The sequence below is a fragment of the Jaculus jaculus genome, chromosome 2 (assembly GCF_020740685.1).
Source record: "Jaculus jaculus isolate mJacJac1 chromosome 2, mJacJac1.mat.Y.cur, whole genome shotgun sequence".
Classification (NCBI taxonomy): domain Eukaryota; kingdom Metazoa; phylum Chordata; class Mammalia; order Rodentia; family Dipodidae; genus Jaculus; species Jaculus jaculus.
The window spans coordinates 123,250,930-123,271,669 of record NC_059103.1 but is presented as its reverse complement, the minus strand read 5'-3'; the positions used below and the strand labels follow the sequence as shown (position 1 = coordinate 123,271,669).

The 20,740-nt window shown below is 37.1% G+C and overlaps 1 protein-coding gene across 2 annotated transcripts in view; it reads left to right on the top strand.

The window, feature by feature from the left end:
- Window positions 1–20,740, top strand: part of Atp6v1h (ATPase H+ transporting V1 subunit H) — a 105,577-nt gene that overhangs the window by 71,443 nt on the left and 13,394 nt on the right. For both annotated transcript variants that reach the window (XM_004653360.3, XM_004653359.3), the window contains 4 exons: window positions 4,833–5,011; window positions 6,135–6,260; window positions 10,952–11,053; window positions 16,810–16,923. In XM_004653360.3, the coding sequence (XP_004653417.1) occupies window positions 4,833–5,011; window positions 6,135–6,260; window positions 10,952–11,053; window positions 16,810–16,923 (521 nt within the window). The remainder of the gene's footprint in view (window positions 1–4,832; window positions 5,012–6,134; window positions 6,261–10,951; window positions 11,054–16,809; window positions 16,924–20,740) is intronic.

Sequence of the window (20,740 nt, the reverse complement as noted above, 5' to 3'; positions counted from 1 at the left end):
TATTTTTATTCCTATGCTTTTAAAATAGCTTCAAATGATAATGTTATTTAAGGAAAATCTACTTCTGTGTTTTTTCCCACATCCTAAAACTCAGAAGGTTTTGTACTGAAAACTGCTATGAGCTGTTTTGAGCAGAACAAATGTAGCAGCTGCTAATCATTATTTTTTCTTCCATTTGACTGTATGAATTTTAATTTTGAAAATGTCAATTTGACTTATTTATAGTTTATGCTGTATACCAGTTCTCTAAAAATTTTATTAATATTGGTTCAATTGATTTTTCAATCTTCAGTTCCTAAAATAAATTAGTATGTTTTAGGGCTGTTACTGAAATAGATGTTTGTTGTGTAGAACTTTTACATTTGTTTTATTTCTCTGTTTGGTTCTGTTTAATCAAGAGCCTGCATTTTATATCAGATAATAAAGTAAATTTAATTTTAAAACTGTATGATGTTTACCAGAGAGGCTTGAAAAGTATTCCACAAAATCTTAAAAATGTTTCTCAAGTCTATCCACATTTCTCTTTTCAGAAATTCTACCTGGTCTCTTTGTTTAAAACTCCATATTGCTCATTAGGGTACCTGGTGTGAGTGAGGTCTAGCAAGTGGTATTTATACTGGCTTGGTTACTTTTAAATTTTGTTCTGTATAGGTACTGTTTAGCTTTAGTACCTTACAAAACTGTATTAATACCTGATTAGGTTATTTCTGGCAGATTCACTTTCTTAAGTACTTTTCAAACCACTTCAACCTTCTTTACCTTCCGCTGTGTTTTACAGTGTAACCCAGGCTGACTTAGTACTCAGGGTCCTCCCACCTATTCCAACATGCTCAGCCACTCACTCTTCCTTTTCTTTATCACATGGAAAGATGAAGTGAAAATTTGTTTGTAAAGAAAAAAAGATAAGACTTAATGATTGACTTAACAGAGTTGAATAGAAGTGGTGAATCAGAGATAGCTAAGCTTTGAGAATTGAGAGAAAAGTTGGACTATCTTTCAGTAGTTAATGTGTTACAGTTATAGTTGAAACCAATAATTATGATAATAATTAAATACAGAATTTAAACAAATACATAAGGAAATTACAGGGCTATTTGGACAAAAGAGCTTTATTATGTTTCTAAAGTAAGAAAGAAGGTAGTAGGAAAAGGTAACAAAGTTCATTAGTCATAGGTAAAATCTCACAAATTTTGGAAAGTGTCTCTGAAAGGATAAATTAAGACACTGTTTTAGTTTAAGAACTTAATAAGAAAGAGATCATAGTCTTGGCAAGAGAATAGTTTGTAGGAATAGTCAGCAGTAACAGGAAGGGAAGAATTAAAAGTATTTTGTTGTATCTAACATGATTCTGTTGACTAGGATCTCAGTGTAGTAAAGGAGCTGGCCATATGAAAGTACCAGCTTTGTCATGATTTCTTCTGTGAACTTCAGATTATATTTTTTATTCATAATTTCTTTTTGTCTTTTTATTAGATATGGACATATTTTGTATGTAAACATCACATGTTGGTACATCCTTTCCCTCTTCCCTGCCCCTTTTCTGAAGAGACCTTCCTCATTGGGGATGCAGGACAACCCCATGGGGATTGTGGGTCATGCATTATGGGGGCAGCAGTCAGTTATGGGGGAGAGGCAATGTCTGTGTAAAATGTCTGAACTTGTGGCTCAACTTGTGGCCCCCTTTTCTTCAAAATTCCCTGAGCCATGCTGGGAGCATTTTAAGTATACTTCAGTGATAGGCACTTAAGAGCATCTAGATCTCTGGTTTGGTAGGTGTTGAGTGTCCTCAGTATCTTTCTCCATCACCCTTGTGCTGATATCAACTTAACTAAGAGAGCAGCATTCTTGCTCATTTCCCCAATTCCTCTGTGGTTTCAGCTGGGGCTGGGTTGGAGTGAACTGGCTTGTTTATCTCCTCAAGCCCAGTTCCTATCTGGTTTTGTTAAAGCACATTTTTATATTTCAGTAGATGGGAAGAAATAATAAAGATTAGGGCAGAAATTAATGAAATAGAAACAAAAAGAACAATCCAAAGAATTAATGAAACAAAAAGTTGGTTCTCTGAAAGGATAAACAAGATTGATAAACCCTTAGCAAACCTAACGAAAAGAAAGAGAGAAGAGACACAAATTAATAATAGTAGACATGAAAAAGGCACCATCACAACAGATACCAAAGAAATTCAAAGAAAGCTGGAAAAAGCAACATTGCATGCACTTAAATGGGAGAGAGAGAGAGAGAAATCACCAGTGAAGATACTCAATAGTGGATACCACAAGCCTTATATTTGGCCAGCCAGGCTAAATGAGCCAGCGGGTGTAACAGTGGCACATCTGTCATGGTGGAAACCAACTGCCCTCTAATTGGACTGGAGGCTTGCTCCTTGGGAGGGAATATATCCCTGGTATTGAAAACCGACAACAGGAGTAGCCATGAGCCCTAGGGGTATGACATCTGCTGCTGTCTAGCTAAATGTATACACTATACTCATCAAACTGCCCAGTAAGGACTCCTCTTAATGTCCATACCCATATATTAATGCTACTCTCACTTTTGGTAGAGAACCTTCTCTTTTCAGATGGCAGTGACCTTGGGATGACTCAGAAGGCATCATGGTGCTGGAAAGAAGTGACAGAGGAGTGCTCAGCACTACAATATCAAAATAAAAGGGAAACTAATTAAGGCAAGGAGTGGATAGGTTGGAGAATAGAGTTTAAATGGGGAAATGGGGGGAGGGAGGGCATTATAATGGGATATTATTTACAATCATGGATGTTGTTAATAAAAAATAAATTAATAAAAAACACATAAAAATAAAATAAAAAACAGGAAAGCAGAAAAAATAGGAGATAATAAAATTACTTTTTACTTAACTACATCTATGATCAAAAGAGAGAAAAAAAAAGAAAAAATTCAAACAAAAGCACCACAAGGAGCACCTGAGTAACACCATCGACCACACTGATCTAATGGACACTTACAGAACACTATTCAGAACATTATTCACACCTGTGAAATATGCATTCTTTTTAAAGTACCCATGTACATTTTCCATGAAATTCCCATTCATACTTTCCTATTAGTTTGTCTTTCTCTTTGTTGGACTGTATTAGATCTGCCACTTGGTCTTCTAGTTTAGATACTCTGTCTTCTCCTTCATCCATTCTACTGCTGAGATTTTCTACAATTTTTAAAATTTCTCTGTGTTCTTCATTGCTAGTAATCCTGACTGGTTTTTCTTTATTATATCTATTTCTTTATTTATGTTTTGTATTGACCTCTTCATTTTGTTAAAGTGGTTTTCCATGTCTTCTTTGATTCCTTGGATTTCCTTGAACATATTTATAATCATTCTTTTGAAATCTTTCTCAGGCATTTCCTGTAAATCAGTCTAACTGGAGGTCATTTCTGAAGTATTAATACTTTTTGGTGGATTTATGCATCTGGAGTTCATTTGCAGTAGCTGAAGGCCCTAGCATGTCCATTCTGTCTCTGTGCCTCTCTCTTTTTCTCAAATATACAAATAAATAAATAAGTAAGTAAGTAAAGTGTGAAAAAAAGAGAGAAGCTTGTGGTCTAAGAATGAATATCCAAGTATTTTCTGGTGGTGTAGGAGCAGATGGTGTGACAGGGTGTGTGTTGCAATCATCTACTGTGGAAATAACTGGAAAATATTGGGGCTGGTGTGGTGGCTCAGTGGTTAAGAGTGCTTGCAACACAAGCATGATAGCCTGAGTTTTACTTCCAAAAGTCACATAAAAACTTGGGTATGGCCACAGAAGCCTGTAACCCTAGTCCTGTGGAGATGGAGACAGAACAGTCACTGGGGCTTGCTAGTCAGCAAGTCTGACCAAAAATGGTAAGTTAGGGTTTAGATAGAGACTCTCTCTCAAGGACACAACATGGAAGATCGATAAAAGAAGATATCTGACATTCTTTTTGCCTTTGCACTACATGCAAATGGGACGTGGCCCATCTACATTCATGTGAATAAACTGTACATATATATACATAATATATATATTCCACAAAAATACCAGCCATGAACACTGCATTTCTTTGCTGTTTTCATAAGTTGGAGAGTCTAGAAGAAAGCTAGAGAATGTGCCTGAATGTCATAAAACATTTTGATAATTGTTCAAACAAGAAAAAAATTTAAATTGTGCACTACTGGTAGCTTGTGATCATACATGAAAGAACCTTCTGAATATGCTAAGGCCCTATCTAGGTGGGCAACAGTAGAGTATTGAGCAAATTGTATGTGCTCAAGAGCAGGGCCATGAGGAAGGGTTGTGATGGTCTTAGTATTAATATTAAATATGTTCAGTGTTGTGAAGCTCATCTAGGTCAATAATTAAAGATTTTAGTAAGTTGAAAAGTATGCATGTTGGTTAACTTTTTATTTCTGTGATAAATTATTTCTGGCAATCAACTTAAAAGAAGCCAAGGGATACTTTGGCTCAGAGTTTCAGAGCCTTCAGTTTGTGATTGCTTCATTACATTTGGTCCTATGGCAAGGAAGCACATTATGGTGGTGAGCACATGGTGGCAAGGAAGCAGAGAAGAGGGAACTCATTACTCATTAGGGCATGTCCCATTGATCTGACTTCCTTCCCCCACCTCTCAGTATTATACATTGCAAATTCAAACTATATAGTAATATGTAAGGGAGCAGAAATGGGATTCTGATAAGGGACAGACACTCAGGAAAGATGGAAAGTAAATAAAATGTTAAATCTGAGAGCGGAAGGAGGGTAGAAAGGAAATGCATAAGTTTGCCAACATCACATGACAAATTTTATGCTTTCTTAATGTTTCTGTGTCTAACCCAGAACTTTTTAGAAAAATCAACTGAAAGAGAAACTCGCCAAGAATATGCTTTGGCTATGATTCAGTGCAAAGTTCTGAAACAGCTGGAAAACTTGGAACAGCAGAAGTATGATGATGAAGATATCAGTGAAGATATCAAATTTCTTTTGGAAAAACTTGGTGAGAGTGTGCAAGACCTTAGGTATGTTGTTATCTTTTAAATTGTTGTATACTGAACCTGTTAATCTTTGACCTCGAATTTCTGTGTTTGAAGGATTCTGCTTCAGCTTCCTAAATAGCTGGGTCTATAGACATGCACAATAGCTTAAATCACTTTAAAACTATGAAGATCAAGAAATTTTCTTGAAATATGCTATATCTTCTGCTAAACCAACATTCTTACCTGGCAGCAGTTGGTTGGGGAAAGAGTCCATCATTTTCTCTCCATGAAGTTAATAGAGTAATGGGTGGAACTTTCTTTTCTCTATTTTTGTTCTTAAAAGGTTTAGGATCTGAATGCTAAAAATGTTATTTACTTGTTCTAACTGGCCTTACATGCAGGGTAACTAAGTACTCAAACAGAACAGTCTAGTTAATTCATCGAGTATATCCAGGTTATACTGAACTACCAGCCAATATATCCTGGGTGTGTCTCTTAACCTTACATTTTTACTTGAATGAAAGTATAAGCATGTCATGTCATTGTCTAGTGGCTAACCACACTAAAAAACTAATATTAAAGAGCTTTGAATAACCAAGGTACTCTACATAATGTGTTTTGAGTTGTACTGTATTGCATTTTTTAAATACATAGATGCTTTTGGTTTTCATAATTCTGTAAGGGATTATCAATAAATTACTTATGCTGCTATCTGTGATTTCTATTTTTTTTTTAATAATCAGGGAGGATATATGGCTTTGGTAGCACAGTTTTAGAACTTGGTTTTTCATATACTCTGGTTTTACATATTTTCATATTTATATCTAGTGATGTGGCAAATAACTCATTGCTTCAAGTGTGATGGTAGAAATTCTGTTTTTTTTTTTCCTACCAGTACATGTTTGTGTATTTATTGGAATAAGGATTTTGAGAGCAGGTAATCATTTTAATATTTCATGTCAACTATTCAGTTTTGGCAGCATACGACCTTAGTGTATCAAATAAACTTTTCTGTGACTTGTTAAATGTTATTTAAGCTATTTAAACTTGTAGTGGCAGTTAACATATAAAGGAGTCAGTCTCTGTAATCAGGGAAGACAATTTATTTTAATTTTAGAGTAACTCAGAGTCTTATAAGCTTTGGATTCTTTAAAATATTTTATAGTTCATTTGATGAATACAGTTCAGAACTTAAATCTGGAAGGTTGGAGTGGAGTCCTGTACACAAGTCTGAGAAATTTTGGAGAGAGAATGCTGTGAGGTTAAATGAGAAGAATTATGAACTCTTGAAGTAAGTTTTGACTCCACTTTGCACTCTTTAATACCTGTTATTCTAAATCTTCACCAAAATTTAGTTTTGTTACTATTTGACTTTAGGTATCCTATAGTTTTAATTTTTCTGAATAATGTGGTTGAATGCCTTTGCATGTATGCTCATGTTCATTTAGATATCTTCTTTTCTTAGGAAAATGCCCGTTCAGGGGGATGGGATTTGCCTCTCCAACCCCATTGTATAGGAAATCCATATTCTTTTTTTTTTCTTTTTTTTTTTTTCAAGGTAGGGTCTTATTCTAGTCCAGGCTGACCTGGAACTCACTATGTAGTCTCAGGGTGGCCTCAAACTCATGGTGATCCACCTACCTCTGCCTCCCAAGTGCTGGGATTAAAGGCGTGCGCCCCCACGCCCGGCTTTAGGAAATCCATATTCTTAACATGAGGTTGTTCTTTTTTGTCATATATTCATAGTGACTACTTTATCTCTCTCTATTTCATGTCATTTCATCCCTTAATTGTACCCTGAACATAAGCTCTAATTTTTTTCACAGTAGGGTCTCAATTTAGTCCAGGTTGACCTAGCACTCACTCTGTTCTTCCAGACTGGTCTTGAAGTCATGGTGATCCTCCTACCTCTGCCTTCTGAGTGCCAGGATTAAAGGTGTGTGCTATCATGCGTGGATCAAGGTCTAAATTTTAATGTGACTCAATTTATTAATATTTCCTTGTATGGCTAATGTTTTTCTGTGTGTGTTGGTAGAGATTTTATTTACCCAAGGCCATGAAGACTTTGTTCACTCACCTGCTAACTCTGCTCTGTTTCTGTACGGTGATCCTCCTACCTCTGCCTCCCTAGTGCCCCCACGCTCAGTTTCTCTTCGCATTCTTATCTTCTAAGTTTCCACCAAGATGGCCCATTAAGGTTTTCTTATTGGCCTCAAGGGCTTTTCTTGTCTAAATTTCCAAACTCTTCCAAATTATACCCATAAAGCAGTTCAAAAGGCCTAAGAACCTCAGGGTCAAATGTATCACAGTGACATTTCTACTTAGTACTCATTTCTTCTCTTGTTGTTGTGACCAAATACCTGCTAGAAGCTGCTTAAGGAAGAAAGGGTTTATTTTGGTTTACGGTTTGAAGTTGCAGTCCACCATGGTGGAAAGGCATGATAGCAGGAGCCTGCAGCTGCTCATGATCAGTCCACATTCATGAAGCAGAGAGCAACATATTTGTTTCCTTTCTACTTTTCCCCTCCCTACTTTGCCCCCCTTCAATTTAGGATCCTAGCCTGTGGAATGATGTTTCCATTGCCCATAGTCAGGGTGAATCCTCCAACCTCAATTAACCTAATCTAGAATCCATTCACAGACATGCTCAGAGATTGTTTCCTGTCAAATTGACAAGCAGATAGTACCTACCAGAGCACCACAGGGACCATCTGTACATTCTAGATAGGATGTCTGATCATATATAGGAATTGGAAATATTTTTCCATTTTGTTTATTTCTTTTTCCATTGGGCCCTTTGAAGTTTAAGTGTTTTAATATTTTGGTCAAATTCAGTGTAATTTTTCTTTGTTTCCTTGTATTTTTGGCAAATTCAGAACATTTATCCTAGAATCAGTCAATCAAAAGTCAAATATATTTCCACACATTTTTGTTAATGTATAATAAATACTTTTTAATTAGATAATTTTTAGAAAAATTTTAAAGAAAAATTAAGCACAAATTATAGTCTCACATACCCTTCCATATACCAAACCACATATATATACATGATTATATAATATGCTCCTCGTTTAGGTAATGTTACCACCTTGCTCATATTTCCTGAAATTTACTTCTGCATATTAAATCTTTTGATTTCTATATGAGCCATTGAAAAAAATTTTTACTGTAGTGGAACTTTTTGTGATAATAATATGTACAATAATGTATGAGTAACAGGCACTTGAAATATTGCTAATGTGACCAAAGAATTGAATGCTAAAACTTAAACCTTAAATGACTGCATGTATCTTGTGATGATCATATTAGATAGAACAGTCTGAATCTGGTACCTAGCTCAAAAAACTGTGTTGTAAATCAGCTTGGTACTTAGCTTCCTTATACCCAGCTTGTTATGTGATTTCTAAGGTTATTTGTTCCTCTGTATTCTGATTTGTGTTTGTTCCAGTTTCCATTTTGTTTGTCTTTGTCATTATGAGTTTATGCTTTAAAAATCAGTTTACTATCATATGAATGAGATGTTTACAAGGAGCATAGGTAAATATGTGTGGCTATTGGAATATTTTTAGAGAGAACCATCTCTGCTGTTCAGACTTTTCTTCTCTTTGTTACTTAAAATGATTTCTTGTTGTCATTGAACAATTTTGTTCAACCAAAGTGGGTGAGTAGTGGGTGGATGCTGGTGGTGCTCTGATAGAATACGAAGTGAGAAAGAGTGGATTATCTTGTCTAACAGAATAGCTTAACAAATACTTTTAAAGTTAGTCTTTGGCAAAGTTGAACACAATGGACAGAAAAAGAAAGAAAGAGTGGGCAGGCCAGGCCTCCCTGTTGCTGCAAATGTGCCTCTTTGTTCATCATCTGGGTTTATGTGGGTACTGGGAAATCAAACCCAGGCCATCAGGCTTTGTAAACGAGTGCCTTAACCTCTGAACCATCTCTCCATCCCACCTTAGTCATTTTTAAAGTGTGTGTGTGTGTGTGTGTGTGTGTGTGTGTGTGTGTGTGTAAATGGCTCACAAGTAAAGATTCATGCAAAATTGCTAAACCAGAGTTTGTATTGCCAAGCCAGAGTCTGGGTATTTAAAATCCCATCTGGAGCTGTCAAAATTGTTTTTCCTACATTGTTATCACTGACTTAACACTTAAATTGTTTGTTGAACATCAGTTTATACTATTCTAGGTGTTACAAATACAGTGGTAACATTGTATTTTTAAGAGAAAGACTAAGCAAGTCAAGCAGTCAAGGAAATAGAGTCTATATGGTAGGTGATGATTAGTGAATACAAAGGGAACTGAAATAGGACAAGATATTGATGGAGGGGCTGTCTTAGACTTTGGGGTTCCTACACAAAAGGAGACATTTGACCTGAGAACTGAATAAATTATGTTTTTACAGTATTCTTGGTTCAGTTTGTTATTTTGTTAAGGTTTTTAATGTATTTCTTTTTTAAAAATCTTATTCATAACATCTTAAATTTTTATTTTGTTATTTTTTATTTGTTTATTTGAGAGTGAGAAATAGGGGGCGGAGAGAATGGCCGCCCCAGGGCCTCCAGCCACTGCATACGAACTCCAGATGCATGTGTCACCTTGTACATCTGGCTTATGTGGGTCTTGGGGAATCAAACCAAGGTCCTTTGGCTTTGCAGGTAATTGCCTTATCCGCTAAGCCATCTCTCCAGCTCTTTTAAATCTATGTCTAAGTAAGTTGCTGTTGCTGGCCTACTACAAAAAACTTTCTTTATATGTAACTCTGTTACCTAGGTGTTAAAAAATATACTTATTCTGGGCTGGAGAGATGGCTTAGCGGTTAAGCGCTTGCCTGTGAAGCCTAAGGACCCTGGTTCGAGGCTCAACTCCCCAGGACCCAAGTTAGCCCAATGCACAAGGGGGCTCACGCATCTGTAGTTCGTTTAGGCATGCCCATTCTCTCTCTCTATCTGCCTCTTTCTCTCTCTGTCTGTTGCTCTCAAATAAATAAATTAAACTTATATATATATATATATATATATATATATATATATATATATATATACACACACACACACACACACACACACACACACACACACACACACATACACTTATTCTGATTGGTCACCATAGCTACCCTTTGATTGTGAGTGAGTTAATAAGTTTTTCATTAATTTTGAGGGCCCTTGACAGTTTAAATGACATTATTTATTTAAACATTCAAAGCATAATTTGGAAAAAGCCATTGATTCCTTATATGAGAATGCAGCCCTTTCTCAGCTTAGATTTACTGCACTGGCCTTTCTCTCTCTATACTCCTAAGAACATTTATGCCCCTAGTTATTTGAAATGTAGCATCTCTCTAGTGATCATTGAAGGTGGACGTGAAAATGTGGCACAGGGGAGCTTTCTCTGACCTCTTCTTAGAAGAAGTGTGCATCAGGCCCCAAACTTAAATTTTGCTCTGTGTGGTCATACTGGGAAAAGTATTAGGAGGGCATTGCGATGGTGGATTTGGGTTGCTATTTCTAAGGTAATTTACTTTCCATAGTGGATTTAATCATATTTTAAAGTATATTTTCTAGAATTTTGTTACACTTGGTCAAAAAGGGGAAATGAATGCATTTGATGCTGTCTACCATCTTGATTGTAGGGTGCTGAAAAGAATTAGTCCCAGTACTGGTTGGTAGTGTACCCTATAGTTTTCACGTAATTTATTTACCAAATATAATTAGCAAAATCCACTGCCAGTCTTGTATTAAAATAGCATATTCTAGATGTTTTACTTGAAAAAGGGATGCCCTATTTTCTTGTAAATTGTGATGTAAGTGATTCTGAACCTTGAGTAACTTGTTATATAAAGGTTTGAAAACTGCTAGCATATGCTTAATCCTTTGAAAAAGGATTATAAGCATTTACTTGGAGGATTTGTCTATATTGTGCCTGTGCTATATTGTGCTCTATGGAAATTTTGGAGCTTGAGTTCTCTGATTAAATTTATTTCAGAATCTTGACAAAACTTCTGGAGGTATCAGATGATCCACAAGTCTTAGCTGTTGCTGCTCATGATGTTGGAGAATATGTGAGGCATTATCCACGGGGTAAACGGTAAAGTACAAACTGTTAATTTAATTTGGATTTCTTAAAATTGAATCTGCAGTAACATTCTTATAAAAGACATTAGTTTAGAAGATAAATAAAGGAATATAATAATGCTACCATATAATGAATACTATTACATCTTAATTAAAAATGAGTAGCTAAATTATAATTACACCTGCATTAAAATTTTTGTGTCATAGTCAGAAGAGATCCCAGTGGAAATTTCACATTAAATTTTTTTGTTTTGGTTTTTTGAGGTAGTGTTTCACTCTAGCCCAGGCTGACCTGGAATTTATTATGTAATCTCAGGGTGGCATTGAACTCATGTGATCATCCTACCTCTGCCTTCCGAGTACTGGGATTAAAGGCATGCATCACCATGCCCAGCAAATTTTTTGACTATATAATTTAACGGTTATTTTGTAAACGCTGGTTATTTTCCTATTACTATTTATAGAGATGAATTAGACATTATTATTGACCTTGGGTTCAAAGTGTAAAGTAAATACAAATTCTGTAAAGAAAAGTTACAGTAGATACATAATGATGTAATTTTATGTGTTTGAAAGTATCAAAGTGTAGAGGCAGGGTAGATGATCAGTGATTAGGGGACTTGCTGCACAGGTGTGAAGATCTAAATGCTGAGTACAGCAGCGGGCATCACTAATCCCAGTGTACAGGAGGAAGAGACAAGTCAGTGTTGGAGGCAATCTGACTAGCTAGACCAGTCACATTAGTGAGTTCTGGTTTCAAGTGAGAGATCTTGTCTCAACAAGTAAGATGCAGGGTAATTGAAGAAGTCACGATGTTATTGAACTCTGGCCTCTACATTCACAAACTTGCACATACAAAAAATTGTATTGAAATATGTCTGCAGAATTAAATGTACTTACATTGACAACAATGTGATGGTTATAGTTTTTTGGAAAAAGTGAAAAATCAAAGCGCTATATTGCATCAAGGGAAAAAACACAATTGGTATAAGGGCTACATTATTTGGAAAAGTTCATGTTCCAGAAAATTAAAATAACAATATTACTTCCCCCTCCCCTTTTGGTAAGACAGCATCTTGCTATGTATGTAACATAAAATGACTGATCTCACAAGCTCTTGCCTTAGCCTTCTGAGTACTGGTATTATAGCTATGTGTCATCATGCCTGGCCCAACAATATTCTTTCTAAAGAGATCTGTGGAAAGATTAAATCAGTTAATCCAAAGTCAGTGTTTATAGTGGTGCTAGGGACATAGTAAATATTCAGTAATAATTACTTGATTTTATTAGTATTAATGGTAGTATTTATTTTTATCCAAGATATATATGTAGGACTGTTAGTTATCATATTTTTCAAGTAGCAGTGCTGAAATGAATAAATGTGAGGCTTATTAGGATGTGAGGAAGAAAGACACTGGCAGAGCTATGGTTGAAAACATCAGCATTCTATCATTAGTCATGGCTTCCATGTCTCTATTGTATAGGAAATGCTTAATCATCATAAAATACACCATATTGATGACTTGATGTATGTAGCCCTTCAAGCAGGGCAATTACTCTTTCCTCCCCAGTACCTGTGGGATGCATTATTATTATTTATGGGAGGATATATTATTTTTGATGAATTTCTTTAAAAAAATAATCAATTTGCCAGGTGTGGTGGTGCACGCCTTTAATCCCAGCACTCGGGACTTAGAGGTAGCAGGATTGCCATGAGTTCGAAGCCACCCTGAGACTCCATAGTGAATTCCAGGTCAGCCTGGGCTACAGTGAGACCGTACCTTGAAAAACCAAAGAAAAAAAAAAACCCCAAAATCAATTTAAGCTGAGTGTGGTGGCCCATGCCTTTAATCCCAGCACTTGAAAGGCAGAAATAGGAGGAGCTCTGTGAGTTCGAGGCCACCCTGAGACTACATAATAAATTCCAGGTCAGCCTGGTTTAGAGTGAGACTCTACCTTGAAAAAACAAAAAACAAACAAACAAACAAACAAAATCCAATTTAAAGTAAGTCTGTCTGCATTGGATGGATGGATGTTGGTAACCCTGACTTCAAAGTTATGACAGTTGCAACTGGGGCAGAATTTGCTTATGCTGTGGAATGAGTTATGAAGATTCACTTCTAGGTTTGGAGTAGGTAATATGAAGCCCACTTTTGGGCCTAGATATGAGAGAACTTTTGATCTTGCATTTCTTCTGAGTTGGAACAATGACCACAAACATCTCAGACTTAATATGATAAAATTTGTAAGCTGCAACATGGCACCTGTTGGCTAGTTTTGAAGTTTGTCTCTGCCCTATAAAGGAGTTTGTCTTGAAGAGAAATGAGAAGAAACATTAGAGGGAACAGTAACAGTTGTTTGAGTTGAGTTTCATCCCAAGTTTAAAGGAAAACATTAAAACATCTTACACCATCTCTTACTTAATTATTTATTGCAGCAACAGATCTTGAAAATAACAAGAACATGCAATAGAAGTGGCATAGACAACAACAGGGATTTTTGATAAAATGGTGAAGTGCTTATTATAGTATGTGATATACACTGAGCGAAGTATGGTCCTAGCCATTATTATGTATGAACACACATGAAATATAGCAATAAAGTAAGAGCAGTAATTGTCATTTCTAGATTTTGGGTTTTTTTCCTTGTATTTATTTATTTGAGGGGGAGAGACAGAGAGAAAAAGGCAGACAGTGAGAGAATGAGCACACCAACGCATCCTGCCACTGTAAACAAACTAGATATGTACACTATTTTGTGCATCTGGCTTTATATGGGTACTAGAGAATCAAACCACAGCCATCAGGCTTTGCAAGCAAGCACCTTTAACTACTGAGTCATCTTTTCAATTACACCTTGTATTTCTTAATTGCAAGTGGAAAGGTGAGCTAATATAACCTCATGGGGAGGGCCTTTTGGGCAATCCATTGTTTTGTATCTGTGTGTATGTGATAAATTTATGTCTGATGTGTACACATCCCTATCCTGTGAACGTGGTAGGAGAGTGTTCCCATTAAGAAGCACAGAGGGGCTTGGGGAGATGGTTTAGCAGGAAGAATGCTGTTGCAGATCCTTGAGTGCCTCTGAGGGCATAATTCACTCTGATTTGATTCCTCCGCACCTGTGGAAACAGTTAGGCATGACCATGGATGCCTGTAGCTCTAGTTCTACATGGTACAGGGACTGAAGAATCACTAGGGCTTACTGATCAGCTAGTTTGACAGAAAATGGCAGTTCCTTGTTCAGTGAGAGTCAGTCTCAAGGAAACATGGATGAGTGATAGGACACCTGGCTTTCCCCTCTGGGCACACATAAATGAGGCATGCATATCTGTACACACACATACACATATACCACATATACTGTACATACATACACACTTACAAAGAAGACACACATGTATGTTATGTATAAGTCCTTCCTGTCACTCTTGGAACTGGTCATAAGTTTTTCTGCTCCTGACAGCCAAAGGTTTCAGTGTTTAGAAAATGTCTTAGTAGTTGGCAAATTGGAAGCCTTTGTCTCAATGGCCCTGACTAGACTGATCTCCTTTGCCAACAGTGGTGGCATGTAAGTTCCAACAACACAACAGGACCTACTTGCTAAGTAAACTTTCTTGAGACCTTATAGGCAGATTCACAACACTTAGTTCTACAAGGCAACTCAAGAAAAAACTGGTATCTTTTCAACTCTCACTACCAAAAAACAGTAGATTCTGAGTTTTGAGGACTGTATTTACCAACATGAGCTGTCAGCTAGTGCTGTCTGTACTCTGACATGCTTGCTGTCTAGATAGCTCCGCAGTCCACAGACTGCTTTGAGCTGTGGAGTCTATGATGAAGGGACATGGCTTCTATTCAGAGATATTCCTTGCTTTTGACATAGCCTCCAGGTTCATAATCTTATTTAATCTAGTTTTTGTTGAGGGGACTTGGGTAGGGTCTTACATATTTGACTTAGATGGGTCAACTCAGACTTTATAGCTAATAAAGTAAGAAAAACCTATCTGGCCACACTTAAAATAGAGATTGAATATTCAAGAACACAAGCCAGTAGCACCTTGGATTCCACTTTGGTGGGAACTTCATCTCCATTTTGCCACCCAAAGTAAAGCTAGTAGCTCACTGGAACCCTCTTTCATAGAGGTTGCTATAAATGTTTGGATTTGGATCATTGTTGGTTCAGCCGAGCTCAAGCCTGAGGCTTCCAACTGAGCTACCCAGCTGTCTGTTTAGATTCAGCAGTACCTATGCAAAGGAGACTTGGACATGGTCCGCTCAATAATGGACTTAAAAGGCTCTTCTCCTAGTTCTGGCTATGATTTTTTGATGATGTATTATAATTTTACTATCTTTGGGGCTGTTGCCAGTAGCCCAGCTCCACAATGGGCTATTGGGAAAACTACACTAGCAGGTTAGACATACCTTTAAAAAAAATATTTTTGGGGCTGGGCATGGTGGCACATGCCTTTAATCCCAGCACTCAAGAGGCAGAGGTAGGAGGATCGCCATGAGTTCGAGGCTACCCTGAGACTACATAGTGAATTCCAGGTCAGCCTGAGATAGAGTGAAACCCTGCCTTGGAAAAAAAAATATTTTTATTTATTTGAGAGGGAAGACAATAGAGATAGATAGATGGGGGTGGGGGGAGAGGAGACAATGAGAATAGGTGTGCCAGGGCCTCCAGCTGTTGCAAACAAACTCCAGGTGATGTGCCACCTTGTGCATCTGGCTTACATGGGTCCTGGGTAATCACACCTGGGTCCTTTGGCTTTGTAGGCAAGTGCTTTAACTGCTACCATCTTTCCAACCCTTAGACATACCTTTTTACTTCCTTTCCCTTTCCCATTCCCTTTCCCTTTTTTTTTTTTTTTTTGATTTTTCAAGGTAGGGTTTATGACCTGGAATTTAATATGTAGTCTCAGGGTAGCCTTGAGCTCATGGCAATCCTTCTACCTCTGCCTCCTGAGTGCTAGGATTAAAGGCATGTGCCACTATGCCTGGTGAAATACCTTTTAAATGCCAGTTTGGAAAAGAAATCCCAAAGCCACACTGTGCAGGTTTTGTGCCAGCTTTGCTGCCTGGTGCAGCCACTCTGGAGTTCCAACACCAGTCTCATTATCCAAGCAGCAGAGCTGGGCTTACCACAGTGCAGAACGCAGGCCTTGGATTTTCACAGCACTCTATGATGGAGGTGTCCTTGTTTGTCACTTACTAGTAAAATAACTTAATAAATGTATTATATCTGATTTGTAGCTGAGATGACATAGCAAAGCATTTCAAGCACAGTGTCTGGCACATAATAAGCACTCAGTTAATGTTTGATTATTCTTCTCTTGTATTCTTCACTGTACTCCAATACATTTAAAAATCTTAAAGTATGAGAAGTTGTATAAAGAAAAGCCTATTTAATATTATGAATAATGTTCAATACTAACTTTAAGCATTTTAGAAGTACTGGTTGTAAGTAATAGTCTGCTACCTGGAAGACTTTAATGTGCAGTGCTAAAGTCTATGATGTATACAGGTGTATATTTTTCTGGTTCAGAAATGAGAGTATCAGTTTAATCTACCTTAAGAACTCAAAATATTTGATGCCTTAAAATACATGATTCACAAAGAATGATGTAAAAGATGTGTGTTGGTTTACTGTAGTTAATAGCAGCTTTTCTTTTGGAAATCCTCTGGGTGTTTTTACTTTACTGCACTATCTCTAGCATCAGTTTGAAAGTAAGTATGCCCTCTTCATCCCATCTCCTCTGTTTGGCAGGGTTATTGAGCAGCTTGGTGGAAAACAGCTGGTAATGAACCACATGCATCATGAAGACCAGCAGGTCCGCTACAACGCTCTGCTGGCTGTGCAGAAGCTCATGGTGCACAACTGGTACGCTTCTACTTCGCCATACCTTGCACGTTGCTCCCTTGCCCCTTTGAGTGTTCTTATGTAAAGGCTATGCCTGGTCATTTTCAAATCTGATTTTAGATAAAAGTTGAGGAATATTTTGCTAATTTACAGCAAGGACATGATCATTTTTTTTTCTCATTTATTTGTTAATTTAGTTTCTCGAGGTAGGATTTCACTCTTAACCCAGGCTGACCTGGAATTTACTATGTAGTCTTGAATTCATAGCAATTCTCCTACCTCTGCCTCCCAAGTGCTGGGGTTAAAGGTGTGCGACACTATGCCCAGCTCTAGGGCATGATAATTTTAAGAGATGAACTGCGCTAATGGTGTTAAGACAGGTGCAAAAATTAGTATCAGAAATTAATGCAGAAGTAACTGCAAGGGCCCTTGAGACCAAAGTGAATGAAAATTTCCTGGAGTTGAATGATATATAGGTGGAATACTGATTCCTGAAGCTTTTCAAGGGTTCTTTTTCATCATAAGGTTAACCTGACTGGATTTTTACCAGTTCACATGAAAACACTGAAAACTGATTGAGTAACTCAGAGTCCACTTTTACACTTACTCATTTATAACCTTTTGCTTTTGAAGTAGCCAAGTTCTACTTTTTTTCTTGTCTTTTTATTTTAAAAACAGATTATTGATCTTTTTGTATCTCCTTTAAGGCTGATTGATTGGATATAATGGTGAGCCTGTTGTGTTCCAGATAGAACAAATTAGAATACTTTTTGGTATGGCTGCTTTTAGCTGTAGATGGCTATTCAGTACTCTATACAGCTCAAAATGTTCTCTATTCTTCACCTACAGAAGAGTCTTTAGTTGTGGACTACTTTTGTTAAGGTACAGGGAACAAGTATATATTGCCTATCACTCACAGAAATGCGACCAGCATTTCTAAAGGAAAAATTTAGTGGTGCACTGGAAGGGGCACATGACATTTAGGCACTTGTATAACAGTGGCTTCTTGAGTGCTTGCAGTGTTCCTGTGATGATGAATACTGGACTGAAAACAAGCTGGAAGTTGATGTAACTTTACAGAGGACATTTAGAGAAGGCCTTCTGACTAGGCCAAACTGTAATGCTCAGATGATAGTAATAAGGAACCAGCCATTTAGGTAGAAGAAATGAGAGAGAAGTCAAGGGAGCAATAGCGAGCTTGTTTTGTTTAAAGCATGGAGACATTTGATTGTGATACTTGGGGATGGTAGTGACATGCAATGGGTAGAGACTAGGGGTTCTGACAAACCATCTACAGTGTACAAGCATCCCTACCAGAAAAAAACCCTCTGGCTCTGTATGTCCATATGGAGATTGAGAAACTAACTTGGAATAGTAAAGCACCAGCATGGAAAAATACACTTAGGAGAGGAAAGCAGGAATGTTTATAAAGGGCCTTATAAGACATTGCTTGAGAATTAGGAGATCATTGAAAGCCATTGAAAGTTTTATTTTCTTTTAATGGAGTAATGGCAAGATTTGATTGTTTCTGAAAAGATCACTTTGGCTTATTTGTGGAGAATGGATCATGGGACAAGTCTGAAAGCAAGACTGTTTGTTGGTTTTATTTGTGATCTTAGGTTGACAGTGAAAAGAGCTTAGGTGGTAGCTTCTAGCGCTGTGCTAGCATCTCTTGATGGGATGAAATGTTTGTACTTTTTCCTGTCTTTGGTACAAGAAGAATGGTATCAAAGCAGATGGAACTCCAAAGATGGCTTTTAATCAATTTAGCAGGAGGAGAAAACTTCAGTGTCATTAAAATAGAGTATGCCACTGAGTTTCTCACCTTGCTTTATCTTTTTAAGTTAGATTTTTCAACATAACTGACTAATTTGGCATTTTAGCATCTTGTTGTTTATATCTTTATGGAATTAATTTGAAGAATGTTGACATTTAATAAGAGTTGGAGGCTGTTGTGACTAGTGAGCTTACATTTCCCAGATGTTTTTCCGTGAAAGTAACAGTTTAATTTTCCATTTTTGTTGAAATTAGAGATGCTGAGATATAATTGTTGCTTTAGTAAATAAAAATACTTTTAAAAATATATACTTCATTTATTTATTTGAGAGAGAAAGAAAGAGGGAGGGAAGGAGAGACTGGGTGTGCCAGGTCCTCTGGCCACTGCAAACTAACTCTAGATGCATGCACCCTCTTGTGTGTCTGGCTTATGTGGGTCCTGGAGAATTGATTGGGATCCTTTGGCTTTGCAGGCAAATGCCTTAACCATTAAGCCATCTTTCCAGCCCCAAATACTTTCTTTTAATTTTTCTTTCTCTTAAAGAATTTATGTCAGATGTAATAGCTATCTTGAGGGGAGGGAAATTGTCTTCTTGAATGTTTATTCTGGAAGTAAAAGAAGAGATGAATTAAAATTTGGATGTTTGCCCCTTGACCTTAGGAACCTTAGTCTCAAAGTGCATTTCTATGCCCAGTTATGCATCTCTACTGATAGAATGTGGTCTGTTTACTCTTTATCATTGACTGGGTGATGAGCATGTCCTTTCTCCTTCTCCCTATTGTGTCTCAACCTATTGTAACTTGGATGTTTTAAGGGTAATAAAGTTTGCATTGAACGGAGGAGCTTAGTATATTTTCCTTTAATTTCTTCATAAGTTTAGAATTGAATTGTGACTTTCACATTTTCATGGCTCTTTGTACCAGAGAATGAAAGTTAAGTAATAGTTTATTTCTGTGTTAGATTAAGATTAGACTGAGTAAAATGTCACATGGGAAGGTAAGTCTAATGCAAAGTATATCTTCAGATATAAAAATGGTTTGGGCCCGTATCTTTATTCAGTATCTTTTTAAAAATTTTAAAATATTTTATTTATTTATTTGAGAGAGAAAGAGCAGGGAAGAGGTGGAGGGGGGGACAGATAGAGAGAAAATGGACACACCAGGCCCTATAGCCATTGCAAACAAACTACAGATGCATGCGCCACCTTTAGCACCTGGCTTATGTGGATACTGGGGAATTGAACTTGGGTCCTTTGACCTCGCAGGCAAGTGCCTTAACCACTAAACTGTTTCTCCAGCCCAATTCAGTATCTTTATACCAACTAGTTGTTATAACAATGTTGGTAAAAACTACCTTTCTAATTATCTAAGATGAGGATTTGTGTGTGTGGTGAGGGTACTGTTTTTTTTTCTTTTTCTTTGTTGTTGTTGCTTTTTGGAGACAAGGTCTCATTCTATAGCCCATGTTTACCTGGAACTCACTATGCGTGTAGCTACACTGACTGGCCTTGAACTCACGTAAGTCTTCCTACTTTAGCTTCCAAGTGTTGGCATTGCAGGTGTGAGTTATCATGCCTGGTGATTTTATTTTATTTTATTTTATTTTTTGTTGTTTTAACCTAAAATATGCTATGGATTTTCTAAACATTTATTGATTGCATATAATAAAATTCTCTGGAAATTGTTTATTATTACATCAAATACAAACTTGAAAATGCAGCTGCCTTGTTAGTATTTTGTAGTGATTTAAGTTAAAATGAGTTGTTTTTAAAAATATTTTTATTTGTTTGAGAGAGAGATAGAGAAAGACATACACACACACACACACACAGAGAGAGAGAGAGAGAGAGGGGGGGGAGGGAGGGAGGAGGAAGGGAAGAAGGGAGGAAGGGAGGAAGGGAGAAAGAATATGACAGTGGGTGCACCAGGGCATCCAGCTGCTGCAAACAAACTCCAGATGTATGCACCAGCTTGTGCATCTGGCTTATGTGGGTCCTGGAGAATTGAACCTAGGACCTTTGGCTTTGCAGGCAAGCGCCTTTACCACTAAGCCATCTCTCCA